Here is a 27,546-nt window from a genome sequence, read left to right as displayed (position 1 = left end):
TCTCTTCGCTAACGAGACGCAACCAGGCCTAGAATGTGAATAACTTTGTCTTTGCATTGGAATGAACAACAAGCTAACATTGATCTCTTGAGCTCAATCCGCAATCGATATTCTGAATTCGGTTACAAGAAATTAGACGACCGATAAAAAGACAATCTTGATAAATTCGGAGAGAGAGGGAGAGAGAGAGAGAGAGAGAGAGAGAGAGAGAGAGAGAAACTGCGACGAATCAGAGATAGATACAATGAGCAGCAAGTTTGTTTTTCGTGTCTGTTTACTGTCTGTTATCCCGAAAGCAAAAAATCAATTTCACCATCGTTTCCAATTCGATTGCAAATTTAATGGATAAAAAAAATTGTTGAAATTAATTTTTTTTCTTCCGAAATTTTCGATATATCAAATATTGATTCATATCATGTTTACTTCGCGTCCATTTCCAAACATATTTAGATCGATTTGGCCGTTTTTAGCTCTCATCGAGCGTGTAAACGAGTGGAAAGTGTTCCGAGCAACTGAATCTATCTGATGAATAAGTCAAAATGTGTGGGTGTGTGTGTGTACTTTTTTTTTTTTATCGTTGGTCATAACTTAGATTTTGCGACATTAGTCTAGCTGATGACATGAAAAGATTATATCCTGACAAGCACAAAGAACAAAATGCTCGTAAATATCCAGAACAGAAGAAAATGGCAAACAAGACGGCAACGGCAAAAATATCAATTCGTTTGCCAGATGTAATTTGTGTTCATGGCTGTTGAACGCAAATCTCTGTCGATATTGTTCTTCAAACTTTCTTCTCTGTTTATTTTTTTTCTTGTGTTATCGTTGTTGTTGTCGTTGTCATTGTCGTTTGGACCACTCTTCGCCTCGAATTCGTTCCAATAGCGTGCGCCAAACTATTGTTTCCAATGTTTCTTTTCGTCTATCAAAAACGTAAAAAAATTTCCAACTTATTGACTTATATGTAGTCATGGTAATGTAGTTGTTGATAAATGGATTTTAGTTTTGTGAAGGGGAGTGTGCCAAAGGCACATCGAGTGAAGCAGAGAAAGAACAAATACACACACATTGTCTACGCACGATGAAAAGCAGCAGATAAAAATGGCCAAAGGAGAGAAACAGAGAAATCATTCCACCGTAACAAGGATTGCATTTTCGATATTATCATTTTGGACACTTCACAAAGCCATTCGATCGTTGATTAAAATGAATTGAACTGTTAAATGATTTAAATGACAAAATTCGAATCCGTGACTTTTGTTAAAAGTATTTTTCTGTTTCGTCGAGAGAGAGAGAGATAGAGAGAAAGAGAGAGAGAGAAGAACGAATCGGTTGAAAATTAGGGAGCAAATCAAACTGGCTTTGGTATCAGCATTCATCGCCATTTTTATACTAAACTCCAGTGGTTCTTTGTCGTTTTTTTATACGGTGATTGTGACAAATAAAAATAAGCATTTTCATATGTTTATGTCAGCTAATCCCAAATCTTCCATCATCTTCTCACATTTATGCGACATAAATGTGAATATTTGCACACATATAGAGACAATGATGGCGGAGCTCGCGTGTATCGCTACTTGTATCGACGAAAATATGTTGTGATGATGAACCAACAAGAAAGAGAGAATATTCGAACCGACGAATCCTTTTTTTATTATCTCAAATGGAGACAATACAACCAACCAGCTTCACAGCAACGTCAACATACTACTTTTCTTTTCATTTTTTTCTTCTCCACTCGCTGCTCTTCATCGTTTATCAAAATATCGTCGAGAAGGAGGAAAAAAAAAAACGAAACATAGAGGAAAGCGAAAGACTGTGCTGAAGCTCTTGCAATTCGATTGATGGCATCAAGTGTTTACCATCCCGCCAACTAAGATGTGGCATTTATAGCTAAGCTTCATATTTTTATTGACAATAATAGCAAGTACTTTGTCGCGTTGTCATAATGCTTTCAATGCGATTATTATCATCAGTATACGACAATATGCGAACGAAACACTATACTAATAAAATAACTAATTCGCAATGCGAGGGGGGAGGCGAAACAATATTTGATATCAGTAGCACAATTTTTCAATGAAATAGTGTAAATTCGATTATCCATTCTTTTATGCTACGAACTGTTTTTTTCTTCGTCTTCTCCTTCTTCTCCTTATGGTTTTTCGATTGCATTTTTTGCCTGGTAATACGATCCACTTTTCTGTCGAAACAATCAGTTGAAAGTTGCAAGTCGTGAAGAGAATGAAGAAGAAAAAAGCCCACGTAAAATTAATGTTGCGTTAGTAAGCGTTTGCGTTCAATGGGTTAGAAGTATCAAATAATAGAAAAACCGTATTGTCACTGCCACTCAATGGCATAGATGCCTGACAGAAGATTTAATGGAGGCGTTGTGATTTCTCCGAAATTCACAATCTAATCCGAAATTGGATGAAATACATCAATTACGCCTCCTTCAATGCGAGTCGAGAGTATGACTGCGTGGTGCACACAATGAACAATGCCCATTTCACTTCTAAATTTAGGTCATTGTACACAATTTTCGAAAATAAGACATTGTCATGATGATACCGTTCGCAATTCGTTCTCTGTTTTTCTTCGCAAACCTAAACAGAAAATGGAAGCATTTTTTTTACAAAACGTACGCCATTAACAAGAATTGAATTAACCGAAGGAACAACGGAGTGGGATGTAAAATGAAAAAAAAAACGGCGGCCCGCAAAAGAATTGTCAACACGCAAAATAACGGATTTTTTTTTTCTGTCGTTCAACAATCGAAAACATTCTCTTTCATTTTTTATTTAAAGCCATCACAACAGGAAAAAGAAGCGGGCTTGCGCCTTTTGTTTGTCTATCGGCACTTTAATCGAGCTATGACGCATTTAACAGGAGAAATGTGTTTTTCTTTTTTTGAAAACAACCAAATCTAAACAGAACGACAATTAATTCAACGAGCCGAAATAGTTTAACAATCTTCATTTTCGTTTTTTCTTGTGAAAAATATTCCTACCTAATAACACGTTAAGCCATCCAATTTTGCCAAAATCAAAATATGAAAAATAAGATGCTTGGATTCGATTGCGCCGAATGGGAGAAAAATATTGGATTCGACGAGTGCGCGCTTGCTCGCTACCAAATTGCACCACTTCATTTCGAATGTCATAAAATGATTTGATACATTTGAATGTCTCTCTTATTTTGAGAAAATACAATTTACTCGAGCCACATTTAATAAACGAGCGAATGATGATTTCCGACAATTTTCTCTGTCGTGACATTTCGCTGTTTGCCAAAGCTTATCGTATCACAATATGTGTGACTATGGAACGCTTTGATTGTTTTTCTTTCTCTGTCGCATTTTGGGCGTGCGTTATGCTTTTCCTTTCACATTTATACCCAGTTTGCTTACGCGTATAGTTGTATAATGTATACTAAAACAGAAAATAGTTTAGGTCCATAGGAAAACATCTCTGCTATGGAAAATGGAAACAAGCGTTGTAATGCTGAAAATCTCGTAATCAGTGCGTGCATGAGCGAACGCGCTCGCTCAGCCGAGTTTGACTATATGTTCTGTTTGTGCGTTTGAGATTCGAGAGCCAAGAGTTAATGACAATGTGTTAGCTTTTCATTTCAAATTACACGCCATTTTCACAATATTTATGTGTTTTGATACAATTTCATAGTTTTGTACGTCGCCCATAAAGAGCTAAAGTGATTACATTGTGTGTTACATTTACGCAATTTATTCGGGTCCTTTTTTCCCTTTCATTCTTCGCATATTTATATCACCGTATCCCAATTCATTGTACTAACAATGAAACTATCCGTTTGGAACTAATCCCAATGACTTGTATGCTCTGATTTTGTTTCATTGTTTTTCATTTTTGTGCACATAATTTTCGGCATTTTGATATTATGATAGATCAACCCTTTTTGCGAGACATTGTCGGCTGTTGGAACTTTGATCTGAGATAGAAGAATGAGCGAGCTTTTCAAGGATGAAAAATAGAATTTTCGGATAAAATAAAAAGCGATGAAATATTCAGAAACTAAATTTACAATCACATCACGTGAGAATTACAAAAATATTCAACTTTGAATCAGTTTATAGCACGAAAACAGTTCGTCGACATCCATTGAATCACTGAAAAACCGACTCGCTCGCATATTTTTATTCGGAACAATTTTGCACTGTCAAAATATTTACAAATAAAGACCGTGTCGTTTTCATTTTTGTTGATTCGATACAATGAAATGGCGCATAGCGTGCGTGTACGCTGTGCGTGCCGTTTTCATTACCGGTCTTCCGAATAAAAACAGATACTTTCCGAAAATTGTGCTGCAAATTGACCGTGGCCGTTTATTCATCTCTAGAAATATTAATATTCAAATGATCTAAAATGAGAGTGCTCTCAACAAAAATAATCATAGCTCGCAGGAGCCATTTAAAATGGTGATAATATAAACGAAAGTATGCTTAATACCACGTCAAACGAGAGAGAGAGAGAGAGAGAAAGAAGAAAGACAAACTGGTGCGTAAACAGCATGCTGTCAGAATGTACACGTTTATTTCAAGCATAATGTGATAATATCATCATTGGGCGGTCTCGAATGACTCCATTAAAGGTTTTGATCAAAACCCGTTTTCATAGTTGCCATCACTTCATGACGACTTTAATATTCATTGAGCTTTTAAGGCTCTTCTTATGACACTCTCTTTCTGTCTCACACTCACCATACATATTTATTTCCACTTAGAATTTGAGCAGAAAAAACAAACGACAGCAAGCGACACCATTCCTTTTGCAACGTGAAGAAAATTTCACGTTTTTCTGCGCGGGTTTCTTGCATCTATCTCTCTCGTTCTTGTTTGCATTGTTTTGTATACAACTCCATTTAATGCCATTGAATTCACTTTCGACTGCCTTTAAAATGTATAAAAATACAAAGGTGATTACACAGAGTTTCACTATTTTATGGCTCGTCGTTGTTTTGCATGACGGCAAATTGCTGCTTTAAAATGTTTTGTGTAGAATAGCTAGCCGAGAATGATGAAGACCGCAATGAAAATCTTGGAACGGATTTTGCAAGAATCTCTGGTATGTACGCATCAGTCGTTCGGATTAAATGATTGTTGCTGCTGTACATTGTGCAAAGAAAACATTTTCGTATTTTCCAGCCATTATGTTTTGATGCAACAAACTCAACCCAAGGCAAATTTTTCTTCAGCAGCTCGAGAGAAACCGAATTGCTTGCATACAACGTATTCATCTCTTTGTTTTTGTTCCGTGGTTGAGGGACACAGACTTTGAGCTAGTGTTGTATTCATAGTTCAATATCACTTTAATTGACAGTCTTCATTGACTTAACATTCTACGAATTTGCGTCAATTAATTGCACGTATTAGTGATAAATTAGACTCTCGTATCGGAACATTTCGTAGCGAAAAGCTCGGTAAATTCACGTTCGATGCTTCAATGACGACGACGACGACGACGATGATGATGGTGATGGTGATGACGATAACATCGGCAGACCAACGTCTTCTTACGTTTATCGCGTATAAATGGTCTCATGAAGAGATCATGTTATGTGATGATTATGTGCATATGGACTAGACCAGCTAGCATTTATTTTCGACATTTTATGCTTATGAATTGACTATAATTAAAGACAAGTTCCGTCTTTTCATAACCTTTCATTTTATTATTGTTGATGATAATTGTATGTGCGTTTTAGTTGTTGCACCATCCATGGCACACAACACACCATTAGGAGAGCATAGTCAGTTCAACAGAAACAAAACTAAGCTCTACCCGAAAATATGAAAATACGTGTATGTTTCTCGCCCTTCTCTCTCTCTCTCTCTCTCTCTCTCTCTCTCACTCTCTTTCTCTCTCTCTCTCTCTCTCCTTTATTGTTTCATTTTTGTATAAATAGTGAAGCACTTTATGGGAATGCCATAATTTCTGTTTAGCCTGTAAATGTGTGTACAGTGCACGGTGTAGCTGATGAGAAAAGCGCTCGTTTGTTCATTCCGGACGGCTTTGTGTTCGATAGGCCAAAAGTAACTGTGAACACGCATATTTTTGGCGAACAAATATGCTTACTGATGTTTTTGTTCATGCTGTGTGCTCCAGTAACGCACTGCTGTACGGCTTTCATTCACTCTGTCTCTGTGTGTAATTTTTTTTTTCTCTTTGAATTTATATATTTGAGCTAATGTTTGCGTGTTGAACGCTCGGTCGAATCTACTCTCTCATTCTTGTTTGTTTCCATTTCTGCTGTGTATTTCTTTCTCTTGTTCTTGTTGTTGTGGTTTTCGCTTCTTTCTTCTAGTTGGCTAATAATTTCCTTATAAATATTTGGGGCATTTCGCACAGTGTACCAAACCATTTTCATTTGTTTCGTGCGTTTTTCACTTGTTCTCGACAACGTGCTCCCAAGCCATTTTCATCAAAACTCTACGGAACGCACACAAGAACATACATTTTGTATAACGATGCGAATAAAGAGTGAATATTTTAAATAAAACCCCGCATTTACTTTGCACGAAGTTAATTCGCTGGTTTTTGGATGAAGCCAAAGCTTCGTTTTCTCTCGTGCTTTCCATTCTTCATCCCATTTTGAAATTGCATTCATTAAAATAATTCGATTTTATAACGTTATCTTTTTCGTTTTTCCGAAATTATGTCTCATGAAGTGTGGTGTATTCTTGAGACAGTGATGGCATCACCATTACCACCATTAACACCACCCTATAGTTTGTATTGCGTGACTGTATGTTGAGCAATTTTGATTATCGCATAAAGACTCCCGAACGAAACGAGCACACATTCAAATCGTAGCATTCGAAAATCGTTCATGCAAATTATAGATTTAGTTTAACATAATTTCATCGTTATTTCGTTGTGGATTTGCCACTCTCTCCCTCTTACGCTCAAACAGCGTAAATTCATTTAATTCATCGTTCGACAGTCGCAGCAACAGTGGCAACTGTCAAAGAAGTTGAGTAGCATCGATAACACAAGATTCATATTCATCGAATGTTATCAATTATTGAAAGTTGGTTGAGAATATTAGGTGACTCGTATGAAAATGTTATTCGAGCAAAATCGGAGTTTTTTTCCGACTTTTTCTTTGTATTTTCTCATATTCTGGACGGTCGATCATCTCCAATTAATGGAAATACGAAAATTGTGTTTCATTCCAATCCAAATGAGTATATGGGTTGTGTACATTTTTGTTAAAATTTAAATACGTTTTTTGACCAAGATTTGAGTTGTCCCATTTTATAGCAGTTTTTCGATAGCCGATTACTCAAAAAAATTGTTCCTACATAAAAAAAAAAAAGTAAAAACACTACATTAAAGTACATAAAATCTACAATTGAAATCGCCCTACCCGAAGTCATTTCGGCAAATTTGCCAAGATTTGAATATTCAACTACATTTTTGTGTCTCGTGATCAATAATCTTCCGACGATATTCATTTTTCGACGAGCAACGAGGGAAAATCCACTGTTCCGCTGCAAAACAGGAAAAAAGGAAGGAATAAAACTGTACACTAAACTTGGTCTTGCGTGATTTTGACTTCTGTACATAGCGCACAAAAAAATGGGAACGAACACTAAATTGAGATGCAATACATCAACTGTGTTCCACTTAAATAATCACATACAAGAAATACATTTTGGTGTGGATGTGCTGTTCGTTCCGTTTTGTTGATTTTGATTCACCGATTCCAAATGGGCTGGTTGAATGCAAACAGCAAGAAAACATTTCCACGCTTGTCCGAAAATCCAACGATTTTTCAAAAGCTAAACAACCATAGTAACAGCCACGACAAAGCGTTAAGTCACATATAAAGAAAGCAGCATGAAGCAAACACAGCAGACGAGAAAGAGAGAGATAGAGAGAGAGAGAGAGAGAGAGAAAGAGAGAGTAGAAAAAAAACATCGAAAACATTGCCCGATTTCGTTTCTCATATTTACATTCAACGAGTGTTGCATTCGGCCCAAGCGAAACGGAGAGTAAAAAACGAACACTATTTATTTGCGCACCATACAAGAAAAGTGAAACAGGCAAGTTAACGAAAGTTTAAGCTGTCGATGTCGTTGTTGTTGTTACTGCTGCTGTTTTTTGCCAATGCAGTCGACGACGAATAAAAAGGAAAATCGCTAAATGGATTTATTTCCCGCTTGATATTGACAATGTAAAGAATTGCCCTGAAATTGAAATGTTTCCAAGAGCCAAAGCATTTCATCAAAAACAACACATCGAGCATAATAACAACAATTGCTGCGATGGACTGACAAAGATGCTCACGAGAGAATTGTTGCATGAGAGAGAGCTGCTACACTTCAAAAACGCAAACATCGCAATGAAGAGGCAAAAATATGAGAAAATACACCAAGATGTGTGCTTATACAAAATATACACTCATTCTCTTTCTCTCACACACACAAGTGAGCCACTTTCTTGTGGAAATACCACAGTAGAAAAAAAACGACCAAGAGTGAGTGAATGAGAGCGAGCGGGAGAAAGAAAGCGCAACGATGTGATTGCACAATGCACATTCAACAGAAACAGGATGCGAATGGGAAACGTATTTTATGCATTCAAGTTTTCGGAAAACTATTATTCAGTTGCACGCCGTTTTGAATGCAAAATCAATTCAAAACACTTAATTTATGTGTATACGTACGTTTGCAAAGCAAATCGAATGCAGCACATGGGCAAGTATTCCTCCCTCCCACTTTCTATGTCTCTCTATTACTATCGCAATTATGGGCACGATTTCACGTGTTTAACGGATTGCTGATTACTGCATGACAGCAACAAAATGGTCCCCTTTCTCTTTTTCGCCGTATAGTAATTTATTGCCAGGAAAAATGTTAACTTAAAAAAACGGTGCTGGTGAATTTGGCCTCCCCGTTGGTTTACGTCGAAATTAAGTTTGAACGTGTTTTCTATCGTGCGGTGGTGATGAGTGGGTGTACGATGCTTCGATGCAAGTATAATTTTCAAACGCGAACATACAGAATTTTTTCATTAAATCATTGTGTAAATTGAAATGCAGCGAATGAATAACAATAAGCAACGGTAAGAAAGACTAAAGTGCACAAATCAAGAATGCTAAATAGAAAAATACACGCTATCATTGAACATGATGGTGCACTTTCACTCTCTCCCTCTTAAATTCTCAAGCCCTTATGATAAGTACAAATAATACGGATACTTGACAGTGTACGCGGCATTGTCGCTACAGAAAAGACCTGCAGTGCAAAATGAACGCAAATCAAATCACGAACCAAAAAAAAAAAAGAAAGAAAGAAAAAAACGCTTCGCTTTTCCCAGTCATTCGTTAAGTCTGCAGTTTCGCACTCATACACACAGAGAGAACTAGAACTGACAGTGACAAAGCGAGCTTTAGCATGGGCATCAAAAGAGACTGTGAACGTTGCAAAAGCGAAACGAAGAACTCAATGAAATTACGTTACGACAACGTTATTTCCAATGCAATTTATGAACAACAACACAACAAATATAATCAACAAAAGGAAAATAATAAAATGAGTTTTTCGAAAATCGAATCGAAAGAAAAACATGGAACGCGGGCGCGCCAACAATTCCCCCCCAAAAAAAAAACTGCAACAAACACAGTTAAGCATAAGCACTGCGTGCATTTGCTCGCTACGATGATAGAATCGCCGAATGCCAGTCAGTGCCTGAGCACTACGAACAACACTATATGGTACCAACGATAAATGAAACAAAACAGCACCAAATTTGTATAAATAAGTTAAAAGAAGGCGCACAACTTACTTTTAAATGAAATTCGACCAACATTATAAACTAACGACACGAAAATTTAATTCCACAATGTTCGTCATCAGACGTTCTTGCGTTCCGGCGTTGTTGCTGGGACGAAACACGAAATTCGCGTGATCAGCATACGCAATATATTCCTGACGTAGAAAATTTGCAATGCAACGGTGAACAAGAATCATTGCACCGCATGCAATCACTGTGTACAAGAACATGGACGCGCGCGTTCGCTCATGCACACATATAAACCATACTAATATCAAAATGTTTCTCGCGAAACGAGTGAGTAAAGAACAAAACAGAAAAACACAAAAAAAACAACATTATTAAAACAAAAAACGAACAAAATAGTTTGCACGAAAGGTTCAGGACAACGACAGCAGCACACTCAAGCACATTGAATGAGAGACAGGGAAAGCAAGAGAGAAAAACAAGGGGGAAACTACTACTACCGCGTAATTCATATTAATACAATCTAGTACAACACAAATTCTGGAAAATTCCAAAAAATTCTGCGCAATTCAAAACAATTCCAATCAATTCCGATGTTCCTTAGTCAAATTTGGTGATGATCAACTCAAAATATTACAAATATAGGAACATTTACCATTCATTTGAATGCATATTGAAGATTTTTACTTCTAGAACATATTTGACTTGGTTTGATCTACAAGACTCAATTCTAGCTCTGTTTTCTATTTTGAAAATATTTTATCATCACTTTACCTATTTGAAGTGAAATATTGAATTGGAAGTGAGACCTATGTACAATTAAAAATGCCCTATCTGAAGTTATTTCGATAAGATTGAACATCTATGCGCTTAAGCATTCCTTTGAGATGCTAAATGACCCTATATTTGCAATTTTTGAAGTTGATCATCATCAAATTTGACTTAGAAACATCGGAATTGATTGGAATTGTTTTGAATTGCGCAGAATTTTTTGAAATTTATCAGAATTGATGTTGTACTAGATTGTATTAATATGAATTATGCGGTAGTAGTAGTTTCCCCCTTGGAGAAAAATGAAACAAACAATTTGAAGAGACTTAAAATCAACGAGGTGAAACACTCGTTTTGAGTGGAAACGAATCCGAATCAGATGGAAACCGCCAACGCTTTCATCATTTTGCACGACAGAAAAAGTGAAGCGACGACGACAAGAACGACAACGATGACGACCAAATGAGAGGAGAAGAAGAAAAATCGCGTACGCGTCTTGCAGCAATAAATCATAAATAGTTTGCTTTTACAGCATTATTTTGAGTTGCAAATATCATTTGCTTATCATTGAGACCGTTTTTTTTTTTAAATGGATTGCAGCATTCTGTCTTCATCCGTAATTCTTTTTGCTCTTGCATTTACTACATGCTGTACACATTTTGCACAATGGCACATCAGAGTACGGCAAAAAAAAATCAACGTTTTCAAATTATTTTAATAAAAATGAGTGCTTCCTCTCAACTGTGATATGTTCCGATGAAGTTAGCAAGAAGTAAATATTGCTAGCTACAAGTGCGATATGGGTCGTTGTTTTACGCATTTAATACTTTTTCCTTTGACATGTTTTCATTATGTTTATTAAGTAAACGGAATGGAATAATATTCGCATCATATTCTCGTATAACATGGAAATGTCGTCGGTGTGCTCTACAAAGAGCACCATATCGACGGAATATTGGTGTTACGGAAATTAAAATACTAACGATAACGAAAATGTCATCAAATATTCCACATCGTATGATTCATCTCTGGCGCCACAGTGAAACCAATGCACCGAGAGCAACATAGCGCGCAAACAGAAACTCGGCAAAGAAACCCGCACCCAAAACGGCAAGCAAAAACCGAACAAAAAACACGCACATACAGAGATAATGTGATAAGAAAATCGAAACAACATAATTAGATGTTCTAGATGTTCTCAATTTGTTTGTGCATAAGTTAAACAAATACCGCAACCAAAAAGATGAGCATGAGGCAGCTCCATGCATATTCGTAATAACATTGCCGTTAAAATATCAGTTTACAGAATCACTGTGTTTGCCAGCTATGATCGGTGTCATCGTTTGTACACTCAGATTTCACGGCGACTGTTGTGCGAGTATGAGTGCTACGCAGACGGAACGACATTTCATTTTCTAAGCGATTTTAATTTCTTCCTAACTCGTGCCGGCCGTTCATTGTATGACATCAACGGCAATAGCAACAGAGTGGAAGAGCGCCAACACAGTGGCTGTTGCGCTATATTCGGCTCAAATTCCACATAAAAAGCGACAGCCACACCAGCTTTGGCTCTCGCTAGTAATTACAAATGCCAATGAGTTAATAATCTAATTTTAAAATCGAAATGAACGAGGCAAAAGTCAATTTTTGTTATCTCTTAATAACTTTTTAATTAAATTCTTTGACATCGCTCGCAGCAAGCGCGAGCGCTGCACAGATATAAAACTCTTCGACCCCAACTCTCCCGCTCTCGCTCTCTCTCTCTCTCTCTCTCTCTCTCTCTCACCACAACATTGCAATATTAACGTGTCTATTTTATGTTGCCATCGGAGCTCCAGCTACTGGGCACACGCACTCTTGGCAATACACATCGATTAAACCACTTTATCTCGAATGTAATGAGCTCGACAATACGATGAATATGTGCAATATTGTGCGCACCCAACGCATTGTACACGTGTTTTGGCAATTGTGTGCTCCTGAATTCGATCCACAGAAGAAAAAAACCTTACTCCAGACAAATCAAGTGCTTGGATTTGTGAATCAGACCACAAGAAAAAAAAGATACACTCACACACACATTGAAGAATAGGAAACAAAGGAATGCTTTGCACCAACAAAGAGCTTTCACTTGAAATGTGTTACACCATTCGAACGGCGGCCGACATAGAAACGGTTGAAACCGATTTCATTTTAGCACACGAAAAATGCTCACGGCATTTTTACATCCGTTTTCTATTACCTATCATGAAAATTACGAGCGGACGGGGCGAAACGAAAAAAAATATCGACTTGAAATCTTTTATTGGAATTCTTTTATGCCTATCGCATGGGTAAAAAAAAATAAATGGGCAAATTTTATGAGCTTAATCAATGGTAATGCTACGATACTCGACCACATTTTTTTGGGAGAGAGAGCCGACACGAACGCAGTTAAAGCAACAATGTGATCTTTCAAAATAGATAAATGATTGATTAAATTTTTTTCAATGTTGGGCAACCAAAGAAATACTACACGGAATCCATTGTGCCATAATTCATTGTTTCTTCATATCAACTGATACCTGAATGTCTCATCTCAAAGAAAATGATTCAAAACGAACTTCATTTTTCCAATTTATCACTTTAATCAGTCCGTAGAAATCGCACACCAAACACATGCATTATCCCTCGGTTCTTATTTAATTAGATTAAGAATCTGGTTTTTATTTTTGGTATTCGCATGCAACCTGACCCTCGTTTAACAAAACATCTTTTTTTTTTCGTGTTTTATTTCAGCATCGTCAACCATCTCCTCATCCTCATTATCAAAACGGTGGCCATAATCCATCTGGACATAGTCCAGCTGCACAATATCGCCAGCTATCACCAGCTGCCAATTATAAAAGTCCCCAAGCCAACTATCCCGGTCAATACTATCAATCACCATCATCAAACTATCCACAATCGGGATACCAGCAACAATCGCATCTGCAACCATCCTATCAACAACAACTGGCATATCAACAACAAGGAGGATACAAACAGCCAAGCCAGCAACTGGGAGGATATCAGCAACCAAGCGAACACCCAGGCTACCAACAACCGGGCTATCAACGCCAAATTTCGGAAAAAAGCCAATATCCATGTGGCCAAGATTTCAATAGCCCTGATCCAACTTATTTGAGACAGTCCACTCCTAGGTATTTTCCAAGCTTAACGAATACCTCTCCGAAATTTACTACAAAATCAATGGACCCATTGACTTCATTTAATTAAGATGACAAATACTTTTCGAGTCAAAGCCGAAGAAGACAATAAAAATATTTTCGCATTTTTTTCGCTTTGGTTCGGAAATGAATTTGTTGTTTGATGGTGTCTGAAAGTCAATCGAGCGGCATCTCTTTTTTAATATTTGTTCGAAAACTGAAATTCATGGTTAAATTCATGGCAATTTTCCATTCCATTGTAGCTATTTGCCAACACAACAACAAAGCAATAAGCCACCAAGCTGCACAGCTGCCTTTACCGGTGGCATCTCTGTTGGTAATAAAGCCCAGGCTCAAGCTAAAAATCAAGGCAATTGGTCGCATGTCCAACCATCGAGACCGGTTCATGTGGGATACGTTCAACCACAGTATAATAAACAATCGCAACCACCATTTCAAAACGAACCGGCATACGCCGTAAATCAAAATCAATATCAGCCACAACAGGTACGGTCATGCTATCTTTTCACGCTCTCTCTCTCTCTCTCTCTCTCTCTCTCTCTTTCTTCACTGCTGGAATTTCAATTAAGTCAAGAGAATTTCGACTATTTAGTGTTCTTGTGAACTCGCTCCATCTGAAGTGTAGTCACTTGAAATTCAAGTCAATGAGATGAAAATGCAAACACAACACCAACGATTGGGAAAAAAGATTTGAACAAGAAGGCATTTGTGAAATTGTGGAACACATCGCAGTTTTCGATACAAACTTTGACATTGAAAAATGAACATCAAATAATTAGTGCGCGTGTGTGGACAGAATGGTCGATTGGTACAAATTATTCGTCATTGCTTCAGTTTGGGTTGCATTATTTTCTCAGCACATTTGTTATCTGCTATCTTTGGATACAGTCGTATAATAATAATTAATATAATTAATTTAAGCGATATCAAAGATGTGAAAATATTTTTCGACGATGGAACATTCCATCGATCTATTAGTAGATATTCGGCGAAGCAAATATTAGGGAATATTCAAACAGCCATCATGTTTTATTGGAAAGGTACGCATTCTTCAATTATAATAATTTCGTAGACGGAATACTTTGAATAGTTTGCCCGTTAAGCAAAGCTACTGAGGCAAAAGTCATTGTGGTTTAACGCAAAAATATCCATATTTGCATATTTCATATATCATTTCGGATCAACAGTCGCTAAGTCAATGGTATGGTTTCATCAGTGATAACCAGGGTTTTTTTACATTTATTTATTTTTTTTATTTTTTTATTTACACTGCCAAAAACTGGCTGAATATTTTGGTTTGCAGGAAAACGACTCCAAGAGTCGTGAAAAGCCTGATCTTTTCGTGTTTGTACAATATAGGGTATTTTCATACAATAGATAGTTATAGCAGTCTTTCTCGATTTGAATTTAGGGTTTGGTCTATAAAATTTAACACAAAGAAACCTAACCAATACAAGGAAATGTTTAGTAAGCCGAATTGTCAACGGTTCAAGATAATCTAACAACGCGTTTAAGAAAAGATAGACTAACTGGAGCGTTAAACATATTATTGTCGGCCTTAATGACTGCAAAAGTCATCTTTCAATTTATCAGAGAAGTGATATATTGAAGAAAAGTTTATATTTAGATACGGTTTTTATCGCCGAATGCAATCCATAAGAGCTGTTCGATTGTTCTCTTTTTGGTAAAAAAAAAACCGTACCAAAATAGGTTGCCATTCAAACATTTTCCAATTTCACAGTTTAGTCATGGCATTAGGTACACGGTACAGGCAATAACTATTTCCGCAAACATGTCAAATTAGTAGTTGTACAATGTACATTTTACCATCAGGTTTGCAAACCAATTGTTTGCCAATGGTTTACCAGCAAAAACAATATCAAATTTTAAATTTCAGGGAAAAAAAAGACCCGAGTGCACTAATGATAAACCAGGCAAACAACAAACTTTATTTAATTGATTTTATTTCGAAAGTTGTTTAATTACTGAATCTGTTCTTGTCCAGCCTTATCATCAGCAGCAACAACAACAACAACATCAATACCAACAAGCGGCTTTCGCACAGCCATCAGCTCAACAGCATCAATACCAAACAAACCAATCGGTGCAGCCGCAACCGCAAAAGCAATATCGTTCCGAAGATAATTTCTATCGACAACCAAGCCCCGGCACCATAACGTTGCGCAAAGAACTACCGGTTACACAGCGTCCATCTCTTCTTTACGCATCTGAGCCGGCTGCCTATAGCTTTGGAGGTATACTTTTTTGTGTCATCTTTTATGTTTTGATTGAATCACCTACATACATACTTATATATATAGCACTCTTGCAAAAATATCATGCGATTGTTTCGATCCGTTTGCGGCGATTTGCCGGACTCGGTTGACAATGTCAATGCGACGAGCAATCGAAATGATTTCGAAGCATCCGAACACAACCGACTCGTTCGTTCATTGCTGTCCTTTCGAAATGATTGTGAGATATTTTGTGCGATGCATTTGTCTCTTGTACACCCGTTTGCATTCATGCATAAATTCAAACTGACTGAACAACCAAATCGATTTTCTCATCAATTGTTGCCAAATCCCCATCATTCTCACCTAGTCCATTTTCAAATAGCATGCATTCTTCTTTGTTTTATGTCTAATTGTTGATACTGGTGTTCCAGATTGGTACACATTTTATCAATTATCGTTTGATTTGGTTCGAATTTTGAGCGAATGTGTCGGTGTGTTTTATTCAGTCTTTCGCCTCCCCGACCTCTCTTTCTCTTTTGCCGACAATTGTTTGCAAGTATGAGAGATAGACAGAGAAAATTGAGAACCTCAACCGATCCAACTGATTTTGTCATTAAGTTGAAACACTCAATGTTTTACTTATTGCCACCTGGCTCAAGCGACCAACTCGACATTTTTGGAATATTTTGTTGTCACAAGTATTATTATCCCATTTAGTTTAACATACACAACTTTTGCATCGCCATCGCTTCCATTCTTTTTTCACTCTCTGAACTTCTCAAAACAAGAATTTCTTCATTTAAAGTTTGACATTATCAATCAGACCGAAGTTGATTGCTTCCCATGTTATCTTCCCGTGTGAAAAGATTTTGACTAACTGACTGACTGCATAAATCGATTAAAAGTGATTCAATTCGCAAAAAATTGGAAAAAACTGGAATTGTGTTTAAAAAAAAATGGTTGGCTTTAGTCACCTCTCAGATATTCGCTTAATTTTGAACATTTCGACTGAACAGGTGACGATAACTGAAGTTGAATACAGTCGTCTATTTTGTTCAAGATGATCATTTCTAGTCAATCGATAGCCAGCCAAAGTGTTCAAAATTAAGCGACTGGCTACTCAGTCAAAAAAAAAAAAATGTCGAACGGGCTGCATGTGATTTCTGTTCTAGTTTTAGTATAATCGTGTACAATAAAAAAAAATAGCGTTATGAATCTATTGTGATGTGAGAAACAATAGAAATCGAAACTTTTGCCAGAAATCAATCATGTATGTGTGTCACATAGCAATTTTCAATTTCGAAGCTCGTTAAAATGATACGCAAACAATGTGATTTACCATGTGATCGAATTCACCTTTAATCACAACACTTTTCAGCAGTCACATTTCATTCGGTTGGCCGATATATGGACAAATGTCCAGAATGCGTATCTGTTCTGAAGTGAACGTCGTGTTCGTATTGTTGATTTTCTCCACAAAATTATATTTCCATCGTGAATGGTGAGAGATAAACTTTTTTCTGTTGGATTGTGATCCATTTCAGCATATTGTGCATTCAATTCATTGCATAAACTTGTGTATAAATTATATTCAAGCAATGAATGAAATTTTCGAAATATTTTCATGTTGTCAAAAATTGAAGATGAATGAGCTTTTGGCTTGATAATGATGATGGTTATGCTGAAAAATATGAAAAACTAGTCGATGAGTCGGCTGACAGGATAAATTGACCATGATAAAATGCATTCGGTTCCAACGTTGGGACTAAATAGCAATGAAAGAAAGCTTCTTTCAACTGAACGCGAAATTATGATTTTCAAATAAATAGCAGACCAGAGAAAAGAGAATGAAAAATAAAGAAAATAAGCAGAGAAAAAATGATAAACTGAAAGCGACAGACGAAAAGTTTTATGTGTTGGAAAACTTTAGATGCAAACTTATGTGTAGATTTTACTCAATGATTTGTGCACTTTTTGCTCTGTTGATGTCTCTCGTTTCGTTTCATGAGACATAGAGAGCTAGTGGAAAGAAACGATGTGAGATTGAAAGAAAAAACTACGACAGTTTTCAGGCATTTTTCTTCTTCCACCAAAATATAGCGTTGGATTATTTTCAGTGCGGTCGAATTGTGAAATTGTCTTTTATCCATGAGAATGTTCGGTGTTGATAACACAAGTACCACTGAATCCTGAATCTGAGAGAGTGAAAGAGCGCATTGTGAATGTGGTTATTGAGAATGGAGGGAAAATAACAAAACACACATATAAACACACACACAGCAAATATGAGATAGAGAGACATGGTCTGTATGCAGATAGACAGGCAGAAAAGAGCGTAAAAGAATCAACTTGATAAAATTCATCTGTCTGAATGGCTTTTGGAATGATCGTCAATGTGGCGGGTAACCAACCATCACACACACACACACATGCACCATCATACGTATGATGGAGTGTGACGATAACTAATAACTTAAGCAAGCATTCCCAATGAAATATCACTCTTTCCCTTTCTCACTGCAATCAACATTTGCATACATCACAATTCGCATGTGTATATCATACATTGTATGGCAATGCGAGAGCAAAAAAGACGATGAAGAGAACGACGCAACGCAATCTGCATATATGTCGAATCGAAAAATTGTACTTTATTTTGTAACATCTTCATCGTTTGCTGCTTTTTAGTATAGTTGCACTTCGTTCGTCTCTTTTCGTAACTCTCCTTCATTGTTGTTTCTTCTTTTTTCGTTCGTATCTTTCAACCGCTCTGTCTCTATCTGCCTGAATGCAAATCCCAGTGAAAACTCTCTTCGAACAAGATAAAAAGTAGTTTTACCCACATATCCTGGTAACTTAAAACTGTGTGTTCGGTTCGGTGCTCATGCCATTGCCCATGTTCTTTTGCCACAAACACATTCCATCTCTATGTATGTATAGTTTTCAGTATGTTGGCATGTCGCTCACTCATTGGCCATTGTCGATGTGATTCCTTTTTCTCTTCGACCATTTTATTCGATGAGATACATTTGTGCTACTGCTGCTGTTGTTGAGAAGCACATTCACTTATTATGTGCCTTTTGTATTTATGAAGCATTATTTTTTATAACTTTTCTATCTTGTGTTTGTTTACTTGTTTACTTGTTTGTTTGTTTGTTGTGTGTCATGTGTGAGTGTGTCTATTGCCTGTTTATTTGAGACTCTCTTTCTCTCTGCCTCTCATTCAGTTTCAGTCATGTCATTTTATTGTTTTCCTGTGAGAAATTTTTCCCACTTGGTTATGATGTAATCATTGCTATCACCGTATTAGTATTCTGGAACTGTTGACAAGCATAAAAGTAGTTGGAAAACTGTTTGTCATTCGCAGTCTCAATTAAAGTTCTCTCAATGTTGTTCACATTGAAAATTTCTACATACCGAACCGACGACAGAATGAGACCAAAGAGAGCGAGCCACACACAAATACGCACACACACACACACACACACACACACACACACACACACACACGTTGTTCATATGTATAATGTTAAAGAACATGTAATAACATGATGCAAATGTGGCATAATAAATGTGCATCTCAATTATCAGCTCTTTCAACGGACACTGGGATTTGGCACACACACACATACACACACACACACACACACACACACACACATATATACGACACCCTGAACACAACAAAATAACATGAAGCATCCAACCAAATAAATAAGTTACACATTTGCAAAGGGCATTAATGCCAAATGACGGCATGAGAAGAAAAACCTTTCCTACAAAACCTGTGCGCAGAACACAAACACAGAAATTGTTTAGTCAAAAGGCGAACAGCAAATTTGCGAGCGCAAAAACCTAATATATTTACAGCGAGCGCAAAAGCATAACAGGCCTACTTATACGGAGTTTGCATGCTAGTAGACTTGTTATACTTTTGCGCTCGCTGTAAATATATTAGGTTTTTGCGCTCGCAAATTTTCTGTTCGCCTTTTTACTAAAAAATTTCTGTGTTTGTGTTCTGCGCACAGGTTTTGTAGGAAAGGTTTTTCTTCTCAGGCCGTCAAATCAGTTTTGCTTTTCAGTTCTTTTGCAATGTGATGATTTAACGAGGTGTCAGTAAGCATGAAAAGTGTTAACGAATCATCTTTTGCATGCACATTTTGCATGGAAGACAGTGTTTGGGTGACGCAATTGCACTACTATAATTGCTTCGCCAGAATACTATTTCCAGAATATTGAATGATTCTCACAGACATCTAAATCGACACACTATCAAGGGAAAATAAGCATAGAACTCCTCTAATTGGCGAATCGACATTTATATTTGACGTTTGCCCAACACCACGCCATATTGAACATTTCCAATTAGTAATTTGACATTTGTTTAGCTCCAATTAAATTTTATTTTACATCAGTTCCAATCGACACGTATTTTTATTCCTCATCGTCATTCGAATTCAAAACGAATTGATCATTTCAATCGTCCTCGACAATCGTTTCATTATTATGCATTTTACAACCAAATGTGCGAATTTCCAAATTCCAAATTTATCACAATTGCGTGATAGTTTTTTTTCCTCATTTAGAATTATGTCTCGTATGTTTTTGACAGTAAATCATTAACGCCTTTTTTAATTTTTCTCTCTATCTCTCTCTTTCTCTTTTTTTTTTTTTTATTCTAAAATTCAATTCATGTATCCCTTGCGGTAATACGGGGTAAATTGATGTTAATAACGTAATCGAAAACGGATAAATATCGTCGGTTGTTGCATTTGTATTTTTTTTTTTTTGTTCTGTGTGGATGGCATTCGATTTATTGTTGGAAATGTCAACAAATTAAATCGAAATAAAAATGTGCTTTAAATTGCACCATACACTCATACACGTACTGAAAATAGGAGGCGGCAACATGCGTGGAGATAACAAATGGCCACCCGAAGAATACAAGAAACAAAGCGAAATTGAAAATGAGCAACGCAGACAATTGGCGTTAGGACCGGCGTTCCGGCCTCGGCGAGTTAACAAAGTGATTTAATTTTTTTTTTTTTTTAATTTTAATTGTGTGCGCGTGTGTTTGTTTGCCCGTTAAATTTAATTACTAACATTTCAAACGTTATCCGAGATCAATGAGGTTGTGTAAAAACTTCAATCAGAATTAATTTGGTGTTTAATGTTTAATGATTGGCTGAAACTTGTTGACTTTATTTCCCGATTTATAGCATGACACATTCGAACGAAACACAAAATTGACCACAGCAAAAAAAAAAAAATGAACACGAATTTCATTATTGCATTGACTTTTACTCGAAGCTTTATTTGTTGTTGTTGTTTTGTCAACCAATCCGAAAACTTCCCATTTCGATTTGTGCATTAATATTGAATGAAATATTTTTTTTTATTTTCAGGATTACACACCGTTCTTCAACCGCCACGCTTTAAACGCAACTTACCCTGGATATAAGGCACCACCAGGCACCCAACACTATGGTTATCAATACCCTCAATATCCACAATATCCACAATTTCATAAATAAATAGCAACACCAATGTTGAAAATCATCAATTGAAACAAATAAACTCTGACCATCAATTGAATCAAACTACGACGAAGCAAAGAAACATAATGATAAACACTTTTTTTTTACATAATTCAATTCATTTAGGTTGTTTTTGAAATAATTCAAGAGGAATTACTTAATTTTTGTTTGTTGAACACTAATCCATGGTTTTCTTTCATTTTTTATGAACGCCTTGCTACGGGACTATTGCTTATTTGCGACTTTTTACATTTAAATTTTAGATTATTAACGAAAACATACAAAAAAAAAATGAAAAGAAAAAACGAAAAAAATAATGAGAAAAAAATGAGAAAATGCTGAAAAGGACAAGAGACAAAATGTTGATTATTCATTGGTTTAATTGGTATTGGTAATAGATTTGGTTGTATTGGTTGTTAAATTGATTGTACAATGTAAATATAGGGCCAAAATATTGTATTTTATTTGTATTTTCCGGTCGAAAAAAAAAATCAGTAACAAACTGTGAACCGAGAACATTTTGGGCAAATGTTTGGAAATATTGTGACGGATTTTGCTTTATCATTGAGCATGAGAACGGATTGATTTGGCACTAGTAAAATGAACTAGTGAATACAAAAAGTTAAAAAGTAATGCGAATGCATCGGATGAGCGGCGAGTATATTGCGGATTTCATCACTATTGGAAATATCGAAAATCCCCTGTTTGGATACTTTGTTTATTACGGGACAGAAAAGCATTTGAGTTGATTATTATCGCATACAAAACGTGAAATAATAGTCAAGTCCCGGAAGTGTTTTTTTTTTCTGCGCTGTGATATACAGAGCATCCGTGGTGTTTATATTGTAATCATGACAATTTCCTTGAGTGATGTAATTTTCAATGAATTTTCCATTTTCGATTCAGTTCGTTTCATATTGCTATTGACATTTATTGCCGATTGATTGGCTGCATTTTGACTAGTGTTGAAACAATTACACGCTACTCTCCGTTCAAACAAAATTGAAATAATTTACAATATTTCGCTGTTTGCACATCAACAATCGATGATCTATCGATGTGGAAAAAAAATGCTGCATTTTCCGGTAAATTCAACTGCATAATTATACTTATTTTCATGCAAATAATTGAATTGTTTGTATTTCATTCGAAAACTCGGCCATAAAATGTGTGTGAACTTTTTTAATCGAATGAGTTAAATGAAAATACCAATGGTATTCTTTTTACTGGTTTTGCAGTATAACGTATCGTGGTTTATCAATCGAAATGCGATTTTATTTTGATGAAACAATCATTCAATCGGTCAAAATGACATCAATTAAAATAAACAATTTGTATGAGTTTATTCCATCAAAAAGTTCGCATATTAGAGGATTCTTTTGTGCGTCCGTTGACATTCAAAAGTGTCAAAACCCATTCAAAAACGCATCATTTTCATGAAAGTAAACAGGAAATTGCGAGATAAAAGCGTGTTTGAATTGTATCGGTCAACGCACACAAAAACCGCATCTCTTTGTGCTTCGTTCATTTGTAAACAACACAATAGCTGCCAGCCAATGATTGGCGGTGGAAAGGTGAGGAACAAAAAACACACACATATTGACCATCATGCAGAGTGCCGCCTTTGATTTTGTCTGTTTATCCAATTGGGAAATATTAATATAATATAGTATAGCTGGCGGGCAAAAAACGCCAATAATTAACATAAATCAATGGGAAACATTTTTATCACCGTTAAAATAAATAAATCAAGCAAACAAACTATCCGCAAACATCATTTGCTCAATAAATGATACGTGAAAAAAAAAAACAATAACAACAACACGCACACGGACCCAATTAACGCGGGCAACGGGATGAAAATGATTGAATTCATTTTAACGGTTAAAAACAATGTTCGGCCACAACCATCCATGAAAATAAAATATTTTATCGCTTAATAACATTTTCGAATTTCATATTTAGTGGGAATTTAAATTTAATCAATTTGACATTAGGGATAATTATTTGTTTAGTAGCCACTGTTATTTGTTGTTGTTGTTTCATTCGATAGCAAGAAAATGAAAATGGAGAACTTTAAATAAATGTTATGCTTTCTGCTCAAAATGATATCTGCTCTTGCCTTGTCATGCAGAACGGTTTAAAATTCATTTTGATATTGATTGATTGAATACTGTTGATTTGTTTTGACGTTTTCTTCTCTACTTTTTCATAAAACAGCAAAATTGCTCTGAGGATAGACAATGTCTAAAGGGAAAAAAAGGACCAAAATTTTTTTTTCATAGAAAATATAATTAGATTGTATCATATAAAAAAAGAATGTAAGTTTCAAGCTATTGACATAGAATTGAGTGACAGAGACAAAAAAAAAGAACAACCAAAAAAATATATGATGAAGCAATTATATGAATAGATTTGTACTGTACCTTATGTTTAGAGCAGATGTTGATTGAAGTGAAACTTGATCAAAGCAACAAAATGTTACAAATAATCCTACGATATGCGCTTTAAATAAATCGATCTATTTTCTTATGTGTTAACAAGACACGGTATGTTATTTTTTTTTTTTCTTCAAATTTGTATTTTCAATTTGCAGTCGCATTTAGTGTTGTAAGTATATCATATATCTTGTGATTGAATTAAAAAACCATCTGATGTGAAAATTGAAAAATCGGCTTCGGTCATCAATTTTCATTTGAATGTTGAACAGATTGAAAAAAAAAAACCTTGTTGATTTCGCAGTGGTAGGTAGATTCTTTTTTATTCCTTCTTTCTCTCCACATACACAAGCTCACAATTCAAAATCCATTCGATTTGCAGTGATTCTTGTTATGTCTGGTAATTAAATTCTATTCATTTTTGTCTGATTTGTTATCACAATTATTCTAAGTTTACAGAAATCTCATGTTTCGTTATTATATTTTGAGTTTTTGCCAAACACCACCATTTAAAATGGACCACAGAAACAAAAAATATTATTTTTTTTTTTAAATTATCTACTCGTTTTTTTGGTACCAGCAAATGAAAAAAAGTGGGAGAAACAGCACATTTATTTTACAAACTGAAACGAATAGAAAAATGATGCTGAATAATGGACACAAATTTCCCGTTTTCGAATTAAACATTTTAAATGCATTGACAAAAAAAAAAAACAAATTAATTGCGGCTTAGTTGTGGTTTTTGTTGTTGTTGTTACTTTATATTTGGTTTTTTGCTCTTGGTTATGCTTAATTGCCTCATCTAATTAATTATAATTTGCACGATAAAAAAAAAACTGGAAAATTGAAATTTTCTTTTGAAAACGATTGAAATACGTAACAAACAAATGACAAATGTCACATTATCTCATTAACAGTTTTCAATTTCCCTGTTTTTTTTTTTTATTTCCGTGTTCATTTGCATTACACTACATTAACCGGATAAATTCATTCTGTCAATCATTGCCTGGACAGAAAAAAAATCTAAATAAAATATTCAATGAAAATGTTAACTTTCAGTTTAAACACATTGAGTAGAAAATGCATGTAAATTTTATTGCTAGCACACATTTTGTTCGCCACACCGTTCAATAAACATGTTTTGTTTAACCACCCTCGTCACCAACGGTGCCATATAGTGAGAGTGCAAAAAAAGAGAGAAACCATTGGCATGGCCAATGGAAAAGAAGCCCTACGTATATCTTTTTTTTTCCTATAAAAATGCAGTCATTTTCAAAAAAAAAAAAGTAATAACATACATATTGCCATTGAAATCAAATGATAGCTTCCACTACAACAATATCAGAAAATATACTAAATTCACTGGCTATTTTGTTCTGTTTTGTTTTGTTTGTTCGTGTACGTATTAAGGACAATTCGTCAGATGCACTAAACTGCATCCATCATAATTCAAGATATTATATTTATTAAATTGATGTTTTACTTTCGAAGAAATTCATGCTGTCGATTCACACCTAAATTGTGACATGCAATGAAGTTCAGATAAATTTTTTTGCTTTTTCTTCTTCTTCTTCTTGGCGTACAATTATCAGCTACTATTACACATACTTGATTATTATATGGATTTTCGATTTTTGATTTTGATTTTCACATGTTGCAGTTGTTGCGGTTATTTTTATTCATGGCTGTTAATTTCTTCTTCTTTTTTTTTTGGTGTTCGTTCATTGGGTGCAATGTGCGTCACAACAGTATCCTTATGAGTTGTCATTGTCCATTTCGACTTCATTTTTTCCATCGCCTTTATCGCCTGACACTGATGCCTGTTGACTTTGATCATCGTTTTTAATGGCTGTGGTACCATCATCATCTTCTTCCTCCTCCTCTTCCATCAACTTTCGTGCTAGTTTCAATGCTTCGAATTCATTGTAGTGCAACTTTCGTCGCTTCTCAAAGTCTAGCCGCCGCTCTGCTCAAACGGAAAAATATTTGATTAATCACATACAGACTATAAAAACGAAACCGTATTGAAGTAAACTGAACACAAAATAAGATATAAATCTTACGCTTTTCTTCTGGCGTCTCATAACTTCTTTCGTCTTCTTCTGAACTTTCATCAGCATCGTCTGTCTCGTCCAATGATTTTCGCGGCTCTGATACTTTCAACCTAAGAGTAAAGAAAACATATTTACTACGCCACTTGATGCGTTTTATACGACAGCAAAAACAAAAATAACGCATGTTCATTCCATGTGAATGTTTATTCACATTACAATGATTATGAGCAAATGCGCAACGACCCGAACATTCATACAATTGACACGAAGTTCGTGCGTTTCTCATATTCAAAATGTAATTATTAATTTTTTTTTCTTTCTTCTCATCAGTGTTCACCACACCCTCAGCACTTAAAATACGACAAAATCATTTGAAATTGTCACGCGCTTGGAAGAAAATGCGTCTAAAAAAACCAATATGAAAAGCAGTCGTCGATATGACGACGAAAAATAAGAAGAAGAAGAAGAAATACGCATCGAAAAAGAAATTGTTTACCGTTCGGCCAGAACGTCAGCGTCAATTTGGTCTAAGATTTGGTCGTCGGGATTGGCATAGTTGTACGGTGTCTTTGGTTCTTCGACCTTCATGTGGCCATAGTCCTTGTCGACTGGATGGTATGTTTGCATCACATTTAGTTCATCGAATTTGGTGCTCTTTCTCCGTCTATTCCATGCACATCCGATCAATGATGCAGAAAATAATGCAAACAAAAACAAAATCACATTTTTATTTTCAAATAAAATACACGTATGCGAAATTCACTGGAAAAATTAATTCAAGTAGAAACTTATTATGAGAGGGAAAAAAATCCGACAACATCGAAACGAATAGAGCAAGTGAAAATGGGGAAAAAATCGAATGTTAGATACTCACTGCGATACTGAATGTTTGTCAAAGCTACTTGATGTTTTCAAAATACCCTTACAAGGTTTCTTTGCTTGATGTTTCTCCGGTGATCCTTGAACATTACAATCCATTTTTTTTGCTTTCTATGTCGTTCTTGCTGCTGCTGCTGCTGCTTCTGCTGCAAACTATCCATGTAAAATGTAAAAAAAAGAGAGCCAGGCGTATTAATACAAAGGGGCAAAAAGTAGCAGTGATAATACAGAACAACAACAAACACACGGTGCATCGTTATTAATAGAATTGCAATACTAATAAACGAAATTTTCCACTAATCAGTACACGTGCCATACTCACAAAATGTTAATTAAATGAGCCGATAGTTTTCAAGTCAATCAAATAATAATTTGCAATATTTGCACTCAATATTATCAGTGGATTTTACTTGAACAACTCACTTTATTTTCGCTCTTTCGTTTGATTGTTTTTTCTCCTCCTTTTTCGACGTACAAAATGATGCACATTCCGTAGCTGTCAAGTCTAGACTGCACAACACACCTTAACATAGCTCAAGCATGGCGTCATATTTTCTTTTCAACACTCATTCCCTATTCAAGCTGAACAAATGTCAACCACTATAATCGCACCATACAAACACATTGCAAAATCTACTG

At 35.7% G+C, this 27,546-nt stretch overlaps 2 protein-coding genes across 7 annotated transcripts in view; one reads left to right on the top strand and one right to left on the bottom strand.

Moving 5' to 3' along the window:
• LOC129575615 (putative uncharacterized protein DDB_G0271606) overlaps positions 1 to 24,081 on the top strand; it is a 151,095-nt gene extending 127,014 nt beyond the window's left edge. For 3 of the 4 annotated variants that reach the window (XM_055459481.1, XM_055459482.1, XM_055459483.1), the window contains 5 exons: positions 13,332 to 13,735; positions 14,005 to 14,248; positions 15,768 to 16,017; positions 20,898 to 21,025; positions 21,405 to 24,081. In XM_055459481.1, the coding sequence (XP_055315456.1) occupies positions 13,332 to 13,735; positions 14,005 to 14,248; positions 15,768 to 16,017; positions 20,898 to 21,025; positions 21,405 to 21,533 (1,155 nt within the window). In that variant the 3' untranslated portion in view covers positions 21,534 to 24,081. The remainder of the gene's footprint in view (positions 1 to 13,331; positions 13,736 to 14,004; positions 14,249 to 15,767; positions 16,018 to 20,897; positions 21,026 to 21,404) is intronic. The other variant, XM_055459484.1, reaches the window with a different exon arrangement.
• Positions 24,082 to 24,270: 189 nt separating this feature from the next.
• On the bottom strand, positions 24,271 to 27,530 carry LOC129575617 (protein phosphatase inhibitor 2). Of its 3 annotated transcripts, none has more exons than XM_055459487.1 (5): positions 27,331 to 27,530; positions 26,903 to 27,060; positions 26,525 to 26,692; positions 26,038 to 26,138; positions 24,271 to 25,940 (listed from the first exon to the last, which is right to left on the bottom strand). In XM_055459487.1, the coding sequence occupies exons 2-5, from the start codon at positions 27,004 to 27,006 to the stop codon at positions 25,729 to 25,731; spliced, it is 585 nt and encodes a 194-aa protein (XP_055315462.1). In that variant the 5' UTR covers positions 27,007 to 27,060; positions 27,331 to 27,530; the 3' UTR covers positions 24,271 to 25,728. The 3 variants fall into 3 exon arrangements, with proteins under 3 accessions (XP_055315462.1, XP_055315463.1, XP_055315461.1); XM_055459488.1 differs by having other exon boundaries at positions 26,903 to 27,053; positions 27,331 to 27,480; XM_055459486.1 differs by having other exon boundaries at positions 27,230 to 27,438.
• Between the last annotated feature and the right edge of the window lie 16 nt (positions 27,531 to 27,546).

Source organism: Sitodiplosis mosellana, unplaced genomic scaffold, assembly GCF_009176505.1.
Source record: "Sitodiplosis mosellana isolate CC-2019 unplaced genomic scaffold, AAFC_SMos_1.0 Smas_scaffold_6167, whole genome shotgun sequence".
NCBI lineage: Eukaryota > Metazoa > Arthropoda > Insecta > Diptera > Cecidomyiidae > Sitodiplosis > Sitodiplosis mosellana.
This window is presented reverse-complemented; position numbering and strand designations above follow the sequence as displayed.

What these genes read in the sequence shown, in the direction of transcription:
- LOC129575617 (XM_055459487.1), bottom strand. Translation starts at nt 27,006, where the DNA reads ATGGATTGTAATGTTCAAGGATCACCGGAGAAACATCAAGCAAAGAAA. An exon ending in GACAAACATTCAGTATCGCA is followed by an intron (nt 26,693 to 26,902) that starts GTGAGTATCTAA and finishes TGCATGGAATAG; the next exon opens with ACGGAGAAAGAGCACCAAAT. An exon ending in GCTGACGTTCTGGCCGAACG is followed by an intron (nt 26,139 to 26,524) that starts GTAAACAATTTC and finishes CTTTACTCTTAG; the next exon opens with GTTGAAAGTATCAGAGCCGC.